Source organism: Cupressus sempervirens, chromosome 7 (genome assembly GCF_028749045.1).
Source record: "Cupressus sempervirens isolate cs-2001-9-10 chromosome 7, ASM2874904v1, whole genome shotgun sequence".
NCBI lineage: Eukaryota > Viridiplantae > Streptophyta > Pinopsida > Cupressales > Cupressaceae > Cupressus > Cupressus sempervirens.
The window spans coordinates 589,340,165-589,358,418 of NC_143124.1; the positions used below are offsets into that span (position 1 = coordinate 589,340,165).

General features: G+C 37.5%; 1 protein-coding gene across 2 annotated transcripts in view; it reads right to left on the bottom strand.

Annotated features, from left to right (window-relative positions):
- Nucleotides 1-1,844: 1,844 nt before the first annotated feature.
- Nucleotides 1,845-18,254, bottom strand: part of LOC149548126 (O-fucosyltransferase 6-like) — a 142,528-nt gene continuing 126,118 nt past the window's right edge. The window contains exons 7-10 of one of the 2 annotated variants that reach the window (XM_089792155.1): nucleotides 3,493-3,674; nucleotides 3,208-3,310; nucleotides 2,753-3,084; nucleotides 1,845-2,670 (exon numbers count right to left, since the gene is read on the bottom strand). In XM_089792155.1, the coding sequence (XP_089648281.1) occupies nucleotides 2,220-2,670; nucleotides 2,753-3,084; nucleotides 3,208-3,310; nucleotides 3,493-3,674 (1,068 nt within the window). In that variant the 3' untranslated portion in view covers nucleotides 1,845-2,219. The remainder of the gene's footprint in view (nucleotides 2,671-2,752; nucleotides 3,085-3,207; nucleotides 3,311-3,492; nucleotides 3,675-18,254) is intronic. The other variant, XM_089792156.1, reaches the window with a different exon arrangement.

Below are 18,254 nucleotides of genomic sequence, written 5' to 3' on the forward strand. Positions count from 1 at the left end.
TTGAGAGACTTCATGACATGAGAATTATAAAAATATCTCTTTACTAAGAGGTGGTGTTAAAGTATTGTAGATGCAGGAGATATTTAAATACTTGGTTGAATTTTTTTTCAAATAGTATTAATGGTTGCATTTGAGTATCCAATATATAAGAGACATTTGAGGACATATGAGGGGTCCACCTATGGGAGATGTAAAGAGTCTTCGCATGGAAGTGAAATACTATTAGCCACCCATTTCAACATCGAAAAGGTTTGAAGTTGAAGAGTCATTGTTATGGCATATACGCAATTGAATATTGCTGGACTTTATCAAAAAGTCTCAGCATGTGTTATAAGCAGTGTATCTAACATTTGTTATTATTCAATAAAGGACATTTTCCTATGGTCGAGATTTTCATGTGTTCATTATTTGATCTTTTGTTGCTTATTTCAATCTTGGTATAGAAACATGAACATGGTATCAAAGCTAGATTTAAGCAAGCATCTTGTGTATGGAAATAGTAGTATTCATTCCGTTGTCCGCAAACAAACTATTGTTTCTGCATGAAATATTTTGGTAATCACTAATGTTGTCGTGGAAGTTCTAAGTGCTTGATCAGAGCATCATTTGTTTCAATTTATATGTACTTTCCAAGTGTGTAGAGTGAGATATTTATTGTAATGTTGAGATCTATGGTAATGTTATGGGAGTTCTATGTGTATTGAAAACTCAACGAATGACAAGAGATTGGTGGTGGAGGGCAGCATGATGCAATCCACGAAGATAAAGTTTATGATGTGTGAAATGTTCTGCTAGGGCTTGAGAAAGTAGTTAGCTAAAATATGGGGGGATGAGGAGAAATATCCAAATTGAACTCACTGCTTTTATGAGATCTAACTGTATAAACATGGGTTTTTTGCTCAAAGCACTCAAACTGCAAGTTATGTTGCACCCTCTGGAACTAGCCACAGTGGATGTCATGTGAGAGACTCCATGGCTTAGCTTTTGTGTTATTCACCCTCTTGGAGTAGCCATGGTAAATGTTATATGGAGGTAACAACACGTTGAGTGACTTCGTGATGTGAGCTTGTGTTTACTTCACTCAAGGGAGTAGCCATGGTTAACATCAGGTTGGGAGAATCCATGATAAAGTTTTTGTTTTCCTTCACATGGGTGTAGCCATATTATAACTGTCATGTTGAGAGACTCCATGACACGAGAATCTAAAAAACTTCTCCTTTGCTTGTATTAATTGACTTTATCTTTAAACAATATCAAGCATTGCATTTGAGTATGTCTGATATTAAGAGACCTTTTAAGAGATGTGACGGGTCCACCAAAACTCTCCACGTGGAAATTTAATACTATTGGCCACCCGTTTCAAGATTGGAAAGGTTTGAATTTGAAGTCATTGTTATTGCAAATCAAAATGCCTCTTCTTTGTTACTCACGCAATTGAATATTGCAGGAGTTTATCAAAAAGTCTCGGCATGTGTTATAAGCATTGTATCTAACATTTGTTATTATTCAATGAAGGACTTTTTTGTGTGGCTGGGTTTTTCACCCGTGTGGAGGGTTTTCCCAAGATAAATTATGTGTCTTTGTGTTCATTATTTGATCGATTTCTGCTTATTTCAATTCTAGTACAGAAACATTAACACTACCAATTGAACTTATCTCTTTCGCAACCCATTGCACACCAAAGTGCAATTGCTAGTATTAGGCTCTCCTTGCAACTTATTAATATAATGACGATTTACAAACAAGGCAGTTTACAAAATCAGTATACACTTTACAAAATCAGTATACACTTTACAAAATTAGTATACACTATATGAAGATGACAAGAAAACAGTAGTCCCATAAAGAAACAATCTGCAATGCAGTAATCTTCATTTCAGGTGACTACTACTCAATACAAGTAAAACCCTCCAAGGGATCAAGCTTTTTGCATAAACATCTCTCTACAGCTGTATATTTCCTCCATATCTCATGACCTTAGAATTCGTGCTTACAATAATGAGTAAAATCAATGCAACTTAAGGCATTAAAATGATACAGCAGATAAAATACATCTGTTGTGACAGCTGATCTATTGGCAGCAGCAAAATCTAAACCCAAGCAATATCTTTCTTTGGATAATGAAGAGGACCAAAAATTTGTTTGAACATCCTATCTTGGATAACTTAAATCAGACAGGAATGCCTCATATTTGAGAAAAAAGACCTGTCTCAAACTCATTAGTCTGACAGAATCTCTTCTAATTCAGGTTCATCCGTCCTGGTAAAATGAGTGTAATCATCATTTTCTGCTTCTTGCTGTATGAATGAGCTATCTTCAGACTCATCCATCTCAATCCCTTCACCATCATAATCAGCTGACTCGTTTTCTCTGCCACCTTCCATAGTTTGTTCTCTCAGGTCCCCAGCTTTTGATGAATTGGACTTGTTCTGGATTTTTACACTTATGGCAGTCTTCTTTGCATCCCGATGGTCACAAATACAAGGATAAGGATATTCATGAAATTCACCTCTTCCAGGCCTAGCTTCATTGGGTTCCCCCATGAAGCCTTTTTGATATGCACACACCTTAAGTGCAAACTCATCCCAACTCATGTTATGTCGATTCATAAATAACAAGTACAGCTTTTTGGCATTGGGACGAATGGTAGGCTTGTGTCCAATGTACCGCCTGCAATTACCACAGATCTTTTCAGTGTTCAGAAAATTATAGCAATGCACAAATTATCTCATACATTAAACAATATCCACACCTCCTTCCTGCCAACATTCTTGCCATGTTGCCATTATTGTTTGTCACAAATACATCACTTTGATCACAAACAATATAATCGAGAGCAGCCATACGAGAGGAGTATGATGAGAATGGTTCTAGCTCCTCCTTGCTTGCCAGAGTATCTTTCGTGTAGAAGTTCGGAAATAGAGCTTTCAAAGGTGCCAATGTCTCTTCTCCTCCATACACTTCACCGGATGCCACATAAAGGTGTACATCACTCCCGAAACCCAATGCCCTCAGCATTAACCCCACTTCTTGAGGGGTGAGAGGGCATTTCCCATGTCTACGTGCTTTTTCTGGACTGCTTATCTATATCAGGAAGTAAATAAGGCTGATCAGCGGTTTTGGTTTAATGCATTATGCATACTAAAAATGGATTGTAAGAATGTCCTTAATCTGATCTAAACAAAAAGCTGCAGCTCAAAGCCTTACATGCAAGGTTTTCCACCGTTTACGTATGGCACCCAGCTCTCTCCTTTCTTTGTCTTCTCCACCATAGTAGCATCCAGAAAATGCAAGCATGTCAGGTTCAAACCTACAAAACATGCAGTTCTTAGAATTACAATCCTCTTCAGGAATGCAGAGAACAAATTATCTCAGTTAATAAAACAAAAACCATTCAATCTAGATACTTTAGTTCAGAAGGAATAAGCTAACTTGGCCCCAAAAACAATCAGAATAACCTTTAGATATATCCTAAAAGAACATTCAAATAACCTTAAGTGAAGAGCAAGGAAATGCCTGCTCCTCTTTTGCATTCTGTCAATCAATTCCTGTCCTGTTTCTGAAATAGACTTGGTAAATCGCAATGCATGATAATTCACTTTACAACGTAACTTCTGAAATTCAGTATCCAATTTATTTGCAAGCCTGTAATCAAACTTCGTGAGTTCAACAACCTGCATCGACAACACAAAGAAATAAGTTGATTTACTCATGAACTGAGGAAAAGTAAAACTCTATAGTGAATACAATGGAAAACTGCCATGATGCATACATAGTACACAATATGAAATAAGAGAATAAATGCTATTTCAGAAATGCATAAATGAACGGCCTTGTTAACCCTGGACCTGGTATTTGAACAATTCGCACCTTACCATATGAGGTGTATTCATCATTTCTGTCTCATCTATCAAGTTATACCGAAAAGTAAAATGGGACATAGAACCCATGTTTAGAAGAATACCAATCCTACAAGTGCGAATATATCAAAGTTTGTGAGTTCATCAATTGTTGTTTACTGATTACTTATACCCTCCATCACAACACTTCACAATTTAGACAAATCACTCCTTACCACTAACTTGTGTTATCAATTTTAATATTGGTTTAATTCCTTTGACCAATGATAGGAGCCGTCCAGATAGTAATCGCAATGATGAAAACAGCAATATGTTACGAAGTAAGTGCTGATGGTAATCGATATTGATGCCCTTTGTATATTGGTCAATATAATAGAATAAATTCATATCTGTTGCTGTCATCTGTCAAGGTTGTCGCTGCCCATGGAATGCCGTATCCATAACAAACAATCTTCAGATGAGATGCCTTCAAAGACACTAGTCAGCCACATAACAAGGGATCTGGTAATCATATATTATTGCTGCCTTGTCAATACTATTATTCATTCTTAATCATTGACTGGGAGTTAGTCACTTTCATCACTAAGGTTCAATAGTCAATTTCATTAAGGTTCAATAGTCAATTTCATCACTAAGGTTCAAGAGTCAATTTCACCATTAAGGTTCCTTATAAATAGTTTACAGTTCTTTTATAGTATTGCCACTTCATGCTTTGGAAGAGATGGAGAGCAGAAGAATTGGGTGTATACATTGGAGTTTTGTTATTATAATTCTGACAATGTTACCCCAAGTTTCTGGGACGGGGAAAGCAGGGGACACGGGGACGAGTTTCAGGGATGGCGATTTTTTTCTGCCAAGTTTGGTGATGGCAAGGGGACAGCAAAGGGGATGGCTATATAAATATAGGAAAAAATTATAATATATAGGGAAATTTGCATATAGACATTGCATTCATATGAAAATATCTACGAAGCCTGGTTTGCACCCTGCAGCCCGGATTCAGGTCCGGGTTTGTGTTCAGGTTCCCTGCAAGTTCAGGCAGGATCTGGATTTCAGACTGGGTCCGTCCAGGTCCTTGCTGGCACAAACCCAGACAAATCGAAGAGGACCAACAGCAGTAGCATCAAAAAAATGAAATAAACAACTTAAATAATGTTTTTTTTTTTTTTTTTTTTTTTTTCTATGTAACCCTCAAAGGAGCTTAATAGAAAACATTTCACTCATCTAATCTCTCATTTGCTCTCTCATTTTGGTGTGCCCATTTTGCAAGTTTTAAAAGAAGATTGTAGAAATTGTTTGTTACGACGATGAGGATCTAGATATACTTGCAGCCAGGGATGAAGCAATTGATCCCTCATTGTTTGATGACCCATTTTACCCTTGAAGGGCATTTGATACCACGATCATTGATAAACTATTAAACACTTGCCATTTATCAGTATGTTTCAACTTTTATTATTTGATGAACTACGCTATATTTTGAAATTTCATTTTGCAATTTAGTAATTCAATGTATGATTTTCTTTACAATCATGAACATAGATAAATGAGCAGGTATCTAATGTATATCTTTGACATTTGGCATCGATAAATGAGAAAAAAAATTGGCCCAAACCCACGAACCCGAATACGTCCCCGAACCCTAATCAGTAACTTAGGAAAATATAGATAAAGCGTGCCTTTTAAATATCATAGAACCTTAACATACAATATTTCAATAGTCAAATTCACTACCCAATATGCATCAATAATTTGGAATTCATTGTCAATATGTATTTAATGTTAAAATAATAACATACAAAATTGAAATACACCCAAGAACATAATTTGGAATTATTCTCAATAGCAACAAGAACAATAATCCACCTTCCAAATTGACACACTAGCACCATTTAATTCTGAAACTAAACCTCCAGCTAATTGTAAGTGGACTGATATTAATACAAATAGGATTGCTATGCAGTTTTGCTCATGATATAGGTTTGTTACAGCATGATGGCACCTTGATGCAACCTCCAATATTTACCAAATCTACTACAAAGGACCCAAATCAACCCAAAACCAACCCAGCACTCACGAATTGCCACAAAATGACATGAAGATGCATTTTCTAGGTCTGTAATGCACTTTTCAGACTTTCCCAACACCTTGCAAACAGACTGCTATATGACTCTAAGTGGGTAGCATGATTGTAACAACATACTTAATTTCACAATTTTTAATGTAATGTTGCCAAATACTAGTATATTTCAATATCGGTAGTTAGTAAGAATGCTCAAACTACCTATAGGCATTAAATACAGAATTTTAGAGCTAAATTGATAAATACCAATCTCGGCACACAGTGAGTCACTCTATCTGCCAGGTGTTGCTAAATCATCCTCTTCTAGATACTTGGCTCTTAGCACAATGGTATTATTCCCTTTATGCTGTTGAATGAACTAGCTCGGGTCTCAAACTGGGATGCCACAAGGATCAAACTCGGCTCACGAAATGATCCTGCAAGGCTACTGAGATCACGACCCTTCATACAACTGCCCTCCTGTTCGCTCAACTTGGCCAGATCCTGTAAATGTAGTTCTCCTACTATCGACAACCCCTACTTGCTGAAGACTTGGACCCACTTACTTTCCCAAAAGGATTAATCTGCAATGATTTGGAATGCCTCACATGGCACCTCACCCATGGAATTGCTTATTTCCAGAAGTTCCATCATTTCTATTTCCTAACACCTCTACCCGTATCTTGTCTTCACTAACAACAGTCTTAATTCACCCAAGCTTGTGCCAATGTGACCATTGCTTGCTTAGGTGTTGTTTGCAATACTTCTCCACTTGTTTCTTATGCAATTATGTAATAATCTGTAATGTCCCCGTTTTAGAGGTAATTTGATTTAATTAATTTAATTAATTAAGTTGTCCAAAATAATGAATATTTTATGAGGATGACTAATTAATTATTTTAATTAAATAAATAATTGATATTAAGTTAATTATTTATGAAGTTATCAAATAAATAAATATTAAAAGGTAACTTTATATTTAATTAATTTAATAAAGTGACTTAAATCAAATAATATATCATAAAGTCACTTAATAAAAATAAAATAATTTCTGGAAGCTTCTAGATTTTGGGCCAACCTCTTGAGAAAAAAGTATAAATAGACATCATGGGCCTCATTCTCATCATCCAAGAATTGATGATTGTTTGATGTGATTATTTGGTGGAGAAGCCAGCTAGGGTTTCAGCCATTGGAGAATCTTTGGGGAAGAAAACCCTCATTGGTTACGCAATTTTGAGGCTGTGAGATACTAGCTAAATTATTGCTGATTGTGGGTTTTACTTCAGAAGTCCAATCTTGTGCTTCACGGTGGAGATTATTTTAGTACAATAGTTGATGTATTATTGTACTTGTAACAGCTGATGTATTGTTGCATTTGATGGAAAATTTACTTCAGCAGTTTGATGTATTGCTAAGATTGATTATGTTATTGAGCAGGATCATTATAGACCTTCATAATCTACTGTCATGGAGGTTGATCAGCGTATGTGAGTCTCACGTTTTTGCTCATACCTTTCGATTGAGGAGGCCAACATTCTGAGTATTGTTGCATTCAATTCCTATCGTCGAAACAATCATTTTAGGGGCAAATTGGAAGGCTTTTGGTGCTGCAATTAATTATCTAAACTTTTGCCAGGCAAGAACAAGGGCAGTAGCTTGAGTATTTCGATTTGAGCTTGGAAGGTGCTTATCACATTGGATTTTTATTGTTTCTGCATCAACAACATTGGGCATCATCATTACCAGGTTCTTCTTACATTCACTAAGTAGTTTGCATTGTCATCATAGGTATTTTAATTGCTGCTATAAGCGAATACTCAGAAAATCAAATTTGGCACTATTGTCAAACAATTGTAAGCCAAGAGTCTTGACCAATTCATAGCATCATTGTAGTAGACATTTTATTGCAAGGAAGGAGATATAAGTTGTTGGTCAACTACTATTGTAATTAAATATGTTATTGTCATTCATACTCAACTTATTAGTTTGCATGCCAATTGTTTGTCAAAATGTCAATTGTCTGTAGGTTCTTTTTTTTGGCATAAATAATATTATAATTATGCATACCAAATGTTTGTTAAAATACCACTTGGCTGTAAGTGCATAAATGTCATCTTAGGTTGCATCCAAAATGTTTGTCATAATTACTAGTTGCTGTAGCTACATATTGCAAGTAGTTTCAGTCACATATATGCATTGAATATTGTCAAAATAAGTTGCATATTCATGTTAGGTCATTGTTTAGTCAATTTAGAGTCATTTGTAAACATTTTCATTGATAAGTAGGAGATAATTTCCACAGCTAGTCAAATTGTGATATGAATATCAATTGATGAGCTTAAGGGGCTTTCTAATGAATGGTTCATAAGGCACAACACTTGGTGAAGGTTTTGCAAATGGGGTTGCAAGCTTTGGGTTTAACTATGGAGGAAACTCCGGAGTTAAGCGCGCTCAGGCTGGAGTAGTACTGGGATGGGTGACCTCCCGGGAAGTCCCGGTGCTTCACCCCTGTGAGCATCACCTAGATCCAATGAGTGCTAAGTGTTTCATTTATTCTCATGAGAGATGGATTCATGTTGAATCACTACTCATGAAACATGGGTCATCGAGTTTGACTCAAAATCACACAGTTAAATCCTGATATTCATATCACAATTTGACTAGCTGTGGAAATTATCTCCTACTTATCAATTGATGAGCTTAAGGGGCTTTCTAATGAATGGTTCATAAGGCACAACACTTGGTGAAGGTTTTGCAAATGGGGTTGCAAGCTTTGGGTTTAACTATGGAGGAAACTCCGGAGTTAAGCGCGCTCAGGCTGGAGTAGTACTGGGATGGGTGACCTCCCGGGAAGTCCCGGTGCTTCACCCCTGTGAGCATCACCTAGATCCAATGAGTGCTAAGTGTTTCATTTATTCTCATGAGAGATGGATTCATGTTGAATCACTACTCATGAAACATGGGTCATCGAGTTTGACTCAAAATCACACAGTTAAATCCTGATATTCATATCACAATTTGACTAGCTGTGGAAATTATCTCCTACTTATCAATTGATGAGCTTAAGGGGCTTTCTAATGAATGATTCATAAGGCACAACACTTGGTGAAGGTTTTGCAAATGGGGTTGCAAGCTTTGGGTTTAACTATGGAGGAAACTCCGGAGTTAAGCGCGCTCAGGCTGGAGTAGTACTGGGATGGGTGACCTCCCGGGAAGTCCCGGTGCTTCACCCCTGTGAGCATCACCTAGATCCAATGAGTGCTAAGTGTTTCATTTATTCTCATGAGAGATGGATTCATGTTGAATCACTACTCATGAAACATGGGTCATCGAGTTTGACTCAAAATCACACAGTTAAATCCTGATATTCATATCACAATTTGACTAGCTGTGGAAATTATCTCCTACTTATCAATTGATGAGCTTAAGGGGCTTTCTAATGAATGGTTCATAAGGCACAACACTTGGTGAAGGTTTTGCAAATGGGGTTGCAAGCTTTGGGTTTAACTATGGAGGAAACTCCGGAGTTAAGCGCGCTCAGGCTGGAGTAGTACTGGGATGGGTGACCTCCCGGGAAGTCCCGGTGCTTCACCCCTGTGAGCATCACCTAGATCCAATGAGTGCTAAGTGTTTCATTTATTCTCATGAGAGATGGATTCATGTTGAATCACTACTCATGAAACATGGGTCATCGAGTTTGACTCAAAATCACACAGTTAAATCCTGATATTCATATCACAATTTTCATTGATGTTAATTAAAGAAGAGTCATTAAAGCAAACTGAAATGTTATATCAGTCATATGACCCTTGTATGTGAAGTGTTTGACGAAATTCTTCAAGCATTCAATCAGCATTTTAAGATCAGATTTGAGCAGGGTCATTACATAATCTCTGCTGGATTTGGATTAAAATATTGACTTTGGGCTAAAAAGGATTCTGTCAAACAGTTGTTATGTAAACAAGTCCTCGAGCAAAATTATTATTGTATCATCATTAAACTATTTCCTCGAAAATACTGCTATGAAATGGTTATGCCAACCAAAAATGTCATAACTTCCAGCAAGTCTGAACTAGAAATTGAACTCAGAATTTAATGGTCATGCATTTTATTTATGACAGTAAATCTCTGACCTTTAAGCTACACATTGAAGATTTAATGGCAGTCTTTACAGTATTAGCGAATATGCAATATAAATAATGCAGAATGGGTATGAGATGGACAGACCCGAAATACTTGCAGTTGCTGTTAAGAGAGCCTAAGTATGCAGTAGCTCTCAGTACATCACCACTTCCAGGCATCAACCAATCTGCAGCCTACTACTGGGTTCTTCTACCAATCGCAGGTGCCGTGAAGCATTTATGAACTCACCCATGATCACCTTTGGTCGTGTTCTTCTTTCCACTGCCAAAACATACACTGTTCTGTAGTTCCTGTGATGCTATAATTGTACCTATTAACCACGCACTTCAGCCAACTCTGAAAGCAGTGAGATTCACGTGCCAGTCATTCATTACTGAGGTGTGCCATGCTAGTTGTCTGAGTTTCATAATCTCATGAGCTCCTCTAAATAGAAAGTACGCTGTCACTGTGTAAATCTAAGAGTGTGTGAATATTCACTTACATGAAAACATCATCAGAACCTTCAAACTGGGAATGCCTGCTTTCTTGAATGCCGATCAATCTTCTAACTCGTGTTCTATAGAAACTAACACCATCCACCGACCAATTCTCTTCTTGTTATTTAGTAATTCCAACTATTTGTCTAACTTCCAAATACCAAATCAAACTCAAATCTGTTAATGAACTGTGAGGTCCTAGATTTGCATCTAGTCTCACACTTTTCCTCAAGGGGTTTCATCCTTCGGAAAACCCATTCACATCTAAGCAACCTTTTAGGATTTGTAGAAATAACATATATTCATGGTTCCAATCCCAATGCAAATGCCTTCCTTTATAACTTCGAAAAGAGGAGAGGTACAAACAACTTAGCACTGTGGGATAAAAGACTATTTTGTCTTTTAGTCACTTAAGCCATTTTGTCATAAAGTGACTTTATAACTTTATAATAACATCAAAATATTTAAATAAATCACTTAAGTCACTTGAACTTTAATATCTCTTGAAATACTTGTCCGATTGTCATGGTGTCTAAAATAGGAATCTCTCCTCATAATTCCACATGTGACCAAATACACTTTCTAAAAATAGAAAAGGTCCATCTCTATTACACCTGACTTACTATACATAGTAAGTATGGCAAATAGAATCCAAAAGATATCAAACGAAGGCCAAATCCATAAATCCTGGATGTTGGAGACGAATCAATCCTCAGAAAAACCTCTAACCATCCTTATTAGCCTACAAGGATCCAATATTAGGCTAATCTCTAAAATTCTGATGTTGGCAACAAATGGGGACATTACAAATTACGACTCAGTTTTCAACACTAAACTCACTCTGTTGTTCAAACTGCGCTCTCTATCCTGTAGCTTCTATGCAATGTTTGGATGAATCACAACAGATAACACCAAGAATCTATTACCTGCTCCTGTCTTGAACTAGAAACTTGCACCGTTTTGAGCACATATTGCAACACCAAGAATAGTGTGCCCTTCCTAATGTGACCCTGACACTGCAGCAACCAGGCCAGTGAGGACTCCACAAATAGTCTAAAGTTCCTTTTGCTATTCTGAGAATATCTTCAAATTCTGAAAATAGCATCTGATGTTGAATATTGCTCCAGTATTCTCTGCTACTCTGAATTCTCAACTACCAAAATTCCCCACCCCAATCCCCCCCCCCCCCCCCCCCAACTGGGTGTCCTTTCCATACATAACTCCTCCATCCTATAACGCGTGGGCCTTCTCGATTTCCCAGGCCATATTGGCAACAACCCACACCCATTCCAATTCACCGACTGACTCACCCCATACTTGTCCTTTTCCCTCCACTTTCTTTTTGAATATATATATTTATACAAAATGTCTAAGTTGCGGCACCTACAAAATATATATATTAATTTATTGATTTATCAAATGCAAAGAAAGGAGCAAAAATCATTTGATAAATTATTTCCAGTGCTACGAACTTAGAGAGGGACATTACATATGGAGGGGCCCACTTTACAATTTAAACCGGAAGAGTTTTATAAAAGAAAAAATATGGTTTTTTGAGTGTTGATGTCAATCCCATTGGGGGTGACCATCCATCCCAGGGACTTCCGAGGCATTCCTAGTCATCTCCAAAAAATAATTCTCAATGCCTTCCGGGTTTCTGGGACTTCCCTGTAGAATTTTGGAAAAAGGGGATGAGGTGAGGACCTCCCTTAGCCATCCTCCCATCCCAGAAATGTCCCCAATATAAGGACGGGGTTTTTTGACCAAGGATGTGTCCCAAGGTAACAAAGAATTCCAATGGTTGTACCATTATTATTTCTCTCTTCTTGACCAGTTCATGACTAAAGACATTAGTCTACAAGGTTACATCAATAATTTGGAAATGGTTGACTTGCTTTCTCACTGTTTCTCAAGATGTGATATGCAAATTCTTCAGGTGATCTATATTAAGTAAGCATCACACTTTTTGTATCATCTATATATCTCCTAATGATATTAGGGAGATCATCTTAGTTACAAGACTCGCGATTTGTCTGATTCTTCTATTACTTCCACTATCTACTTGTTGTGAACAACTCACTATTGACTATCTTCTAGCTATCTATTGGTGCTCAAGGTCTGCCACCCCTTGACCACATAAGTATTTTATTGCTATTCCATCATTAGGGTAAGGATGGGGACATCATACATTAAAGAATTTCAAAAATCAATACATAGATCATCCTTCCATACATTCCCTAACCACACTCTAATGTACCTTGGGATCCAACAAGATAGTGCACAGGAATTGTGAGAATAAAACTTTCTCATGTCTATCATTCCCATCGATTTTTGTTTGAGCAAACTGTCCACTAGTTTTGAGAAGCTTTTCTAAATCCTGAACATATGCAACTCCATGCCCATAACTACTCTCTTGCTGCCCCTCAATTGCTCCAAGATCATCATGACCACTTTCTGGTAAAACCTGATGGAACTCTAAAATTTGGCAAATTTTAGAATTCCAAATATCATACCAAAGAGAATTTTCAGATCTTACCCACCATTATGTTCAAACAATTGTTGGAAATTTGTGATTAAATATTGCAATTAATGAGCCAGATCACACAAGTGTTAGCATTAATGTCAAAAGGAGCACTAAAAAAGATGTAGTTCTTGTATTGCAACTGAAGATGCAGATCTACTGTTTCATTCTAACAGGTTAACCAGTCCAAAATCCTCTAACAAGGTAGACTTAACGGTCAACTTACTAGGATGGATCTCAGCGTTTTTGAATTCCCTGTCGCTGTAATGGTGAGAACCTGGAAGGGGAGAATCTCGTGGGGGGAACGGACCCAGGTGGGACAAGCGACCGCAGTGTGGTTCCCCAAGCAAAGTCTGTAGAGGAGGACGACTTGGGGATTTGTGGGGTCCGAAAGTCCTCTTCAGGTCAGTCGCCTAGCCCTCACGTGGTCGGTCAAGATTTTGGTCAAGTTGATGTGCTGAATGTAGAGGCTTCCTGAGATAGAAAAGTAGATAATAGGCAAAAAGTTCTGGAAGATCAAAGGCTGTGGGCTTCGTTATTTGGTAGGAAACCCAGTGGAAAATCTTCTTTCCCTCCCGTGACTTCGAAATCCTTTTGGGAAAAAGGTGAGTTCCAAATCTTCCTGATCAGATTGTTGATTTTCTGTAACTTCAATGGAATATACTCTAGTTGGTAAATTTCTGGGGGCAAGACCAGATATTGATACCTTGAGAAATATGTTGAAACGAAAGTGGGTTATTCGAGGTGAAGTTGATATTGCCCCAATGGCGAATGGATTTCTGTCTTTTATTTTTAACTGTAAGGAGGACATGAATATGTTTCTATGTGGAGGACCATGGATGTTTGGCAAAAGTACTCTCACGGTTAAGAAATGGGAGCCAAACATGGACTTATCTGATGCTTTTTCTTAACTACTCCTATATGGGTGAGATTGTCGGGCCTCCCTCTAGAATATTGGCATGAAGACATCTTTAAAGGAATAGTGGGGTCCTTTGGGGAGCTTATTGTTGTTGATCAGGCTATGGCTACAAAATCTAAAATGAATAGTGCTAGGCTATATGTGAAAGTGGTTAATCTGAATAACCTCCCTGAAAAGGTGGAGCTGTTTTCAAAATTAGGGAAAAGAACCCAAGAACTTACTTATGAGGATCTTCCAAACACTTGTTTTGCCTGTAAAAAACAGGGTCATTGGGTTAAGAACTGTCCTACAAAAAGTAAAAATCAAGCTAAGATTATTCAGGAGGGCAGGAAGAAGGAGGTTAAGACTCGGAAGAAAATTTGGAGACCAAAAACTACTTGTCAGAATGATAAAGGTAATACTAGTAAACCAGGATCTGAAATTTAGAAAGGTAAAAAGAATTTCTTGAATTCTGAAAAGCAGAAGAAGGGACTTGATTTTCCTAAGATTGGAAATCTTGTGCCTAATTCGATGAAGCAAATTGTTATATACCAAAAGAACGACGCTGAATGGGAAGATCTTAATGATCAAGAGGATATAGAGGAAGGAGAAATCTTGGAAGCTCTATATGAGGAAGATCAAGAAATGCATAAGGGGGAAGATGCTATTGAGATTCAGCAAAACAAAGATGGTCAAATTTTTGAGATACAGAGATTTGAATCCAAGTCTCTTGAAATACTTCAATGTAAGGACTTAATCCCTGTGGGAAATGAGGTGGATCTTGAACAGATAAGCCTGAATGAGCAAGATCCAAAACAAAAACAGACTCAAAGGAAAAAAACTGAAAATGGGGAGAGAGCCGAGGAAACAAGAGCCCAAAAACTATAAATATTGGAAGGAGAAAGCTTCAACATAGAAAATTCTTGAGAAAGGAAAGGTGACTCCTTACCTGGAGCATTTGCATGGGTCTAAACCGCACGTAACAGAGGCTGTCTTCAAGAACTGGTTCGAAGAAAGGGTTGTTCTGCATGGGGTCACGGTCCAAATCACTGAGGATTTTATCGTAGAAGTAACTGGTGTTCCGAAGGAGGGAATGAAATTTAGCAAGGAAACAACTATCTCTAATGCTGCTTTCAAAAAGTTCCGAAAAACGGAGGAGGAAGAGCAAAAGCTAGAGAAGAATGGGGACTTCTATGAGCTCAAACAGATTAAGGTAATTTGGAGAGCAGTTTTGTCTTGTATTCGGGAATATTTCATCTTAGACGGAAGATCTAAAAGAGTCCATAAGTTCCATTTTGTTTTTATGAACCACTTTCGTCATAAAGATAGGATTTCCTTTCCTTTCTATTTGAAGTTTTTGTTATTACAAAGCCTAGATGCCCATAAGAAGAAAGAAACCTGTCCCATCCTTCATGAAGGCCTTATTCTCTTAATTGAGAATTACTACAAGAATAAATCGATTGCTTCTCCAATTTTGGAGAGGAAAAGGGGGACAATGACTGATTCTCAATCTAAAAAGGGTAAAAGGGATGCAGGACAAAGTGTGAAAAAGGAATTAATGATCAAGGATACACCCCAGAAAAATGAAGAGGAAACTATTGAATCCTCTGATAATAATGATAAAAATTTGGAGATTGAGGACAAAAATGTGGAGACTGAGAAAGACACGAAGACGGGGGATATTAGTTCCGATTTGGGGGGTTATCCTGCCAGTAAAAATGAGATTGAGAAGAACGATGAGGAGGAAAGTCTCGATAAAAATTAAGGGTTGAGCAATATTGGTAATAAGTTTACTATTCAGGGCGTAGATGGAGAGGAAAATGTGGAGGAGGAGGCGGGTAAAGAGAAAGAACTGGGAGAAGAAGAAGCTACGGGTATGGAGTACCCTATGGACAAGAAGAAGGATGACCCGACTATGGGGGCTATGCTCACTTTCCTTGATACTGCTAAAATGAAAGCTGATTCCTCTCTTCGTGGTGATTCCTAGATTTACAATGAGATTATGAAACTAAAGAAAAATCTGGGTAAAGTGCAGAGGGACCATGAGATTGACCGGGATAAGCTTGTGCTGCTAGAAGCCCAAGTGGGAAATATACCTGGAAAATTGAAAGAATACGAACAACACCTCCGGCACCTGATAAAGGAAAGCGGAAAAAAAATGGAGCAAGTGACTTCAAGTCTATGTGCGGCTGCAGCAAGTTTGGGGAAGAAGACAAATGAGGTCGTGTCTCCGGGAGGACCCAGCAAAAGGACCAAATTAAGCTCGCGGAAGAAGGCTGGGGAGGAAAAAGCTGCTGAGGATGCTGTTGGAACTAGCCTTACCCCTGCTGATACTATTCTTAGTACAGCTGATGTGGGTAAAGAGGTTGCAAAGATTATTAAAGAATTGCAGCAGTTTCTTTGTCTCCTTGTTTTTTGTTTTCTTTTTGAACTATGTAACTTGTAGGTTCCAGGTCCTTGTAAAACTTGGTCGTATTTTATGGCTACATTCAGTGGTTTCAGGTCCTTGTAAAACCTGATTTTGTGTTTGTTTTTTTGGTTTTCAGGAGTGTGTTCTCCTGGTGGGCTTAGTTGAATTTTTTTTTCTGTTGTTAAGGGTTTCGGGTCCCTTCAAAACCTGCTTTTACCTTAATCTTAAACTAAGGATTCGTGTTATTCAAAGGGTGGTCTATTTAAACATACTTATCAGCATAATATGGCAATGACATTTTCAGATCAACACTATTGTATATAAATAAATTGAGTTCTTGTTGAATAACTCACAAGAAGTATAGGGATTGATTTGAGAAAAGGATTATAGTAGAAGCATATTTATTTGAGTTTACTAAGCACCCAAACCTCAAAGTTGACAATTTCTAATTCAAAAAGGGAAGCTGAATCAATGAAAAGAAAATTAAGCAATGATATTTTCCAATTATGAATTAATTAAGGACCTCAATGGGATATCGCAGAATGCAAAATTGGGACAAAGGTTAACACAGAAAGAAATGTACAGTAAGACAACCAAATCAGCATTTATAGGTGACCGGAATTAAAGGTTGTGATTTAAATGGTATTAAGGACCCATAGCTTTTCTAGATTCAAGGTAGTAAGAAGTTCAAATACATTACAGTACCTATCACTTCCAGATTTCTATTTTATTTCAGATCTCGCAAGTGCAGATTTGAATTACTTCTGGTACCAGTTGCCTCTCTAGTACGGAAGGAATAACGATGCAAGAGTCTTCAACGCCTATGGATATATGAATTTGGGGAGTAAATGGAGTCTCCAATATATCTCAGCGAAATCACAACTCGGTCAAGGAGTATAAAGATTATGAATCATTACAAGGAAATGAGTTTTAAATTCCCCGTGGATACTCAAGACACCTGATATCTGGAAAAGTGTTAGAGAAACGAAAGGGAGGATATTGTGACTCTTCAGAAAGCAAATATGGTAGAGTGCAGTTGTGCAAAGGTCTTGTTTGTGGCGGAACTCGCAGAGGATTGTCTGAAATGTAATGGAGTTGACTATTTTCAATGAATGTATATTCGAAGAGTGCCTTGTGCGTTCACGGGAAAGAAATTCCTATGTTGCTGAATATGTTAGGAGTCTGCAAATCCGGTGATAATGCTTCCGGAAGTCTTTATTCTATCAAATGGCTTGTGGAAGTCAGTTTTCATTCCATTGAATCATGTTTTGTCTCTCTCTGTGTCAGCAACGTCTACAGGATCCATTGGTAAGCATCTTCGTAAAATTATCGTTGATATTATTTATTCATAGTGTTTTGTGTGTTTTGGTAGGATGTGGCCCTTGTGCGTAGGAGAATCTGGAGAAACGAGGAACAGAAATAGCGTCATGCTCAACATTCGGAGTTATTTGGAGGGTTGACACAGATACGTATCAATTTAGAAGAAATATTTGAAAGTTTTAATGAACGGGAGATGGAAGTGGTTAGTGTTCAGAGCATGGTTAGCGAGTTGATCTTCAGAAGTTGAAATTTCATGAAGAGGCAACTACGAGATGGAGATAACGTATTAAAACTCACAAGCCGCACAAGGATACAGTTGCCAACCATTTAATAGTTTTTTAAAATCATATTTAAATGAGGATTAGTTTCTTTTTGTGAAAGGGTGCAATGTTTGGGAGGAAAACCGACACCTTTCAACCCTCTATAAATATATGACATGAAAAATCAAACCCTCACCATTGATTCATTAAAAAGACTTTTTCTGCATTCCTAAGACATCCAAGTTATTACAAATTCTTTGTTGGAAGAGATTGAATTTGAACTAAGTTACTGGATGCTGGAATA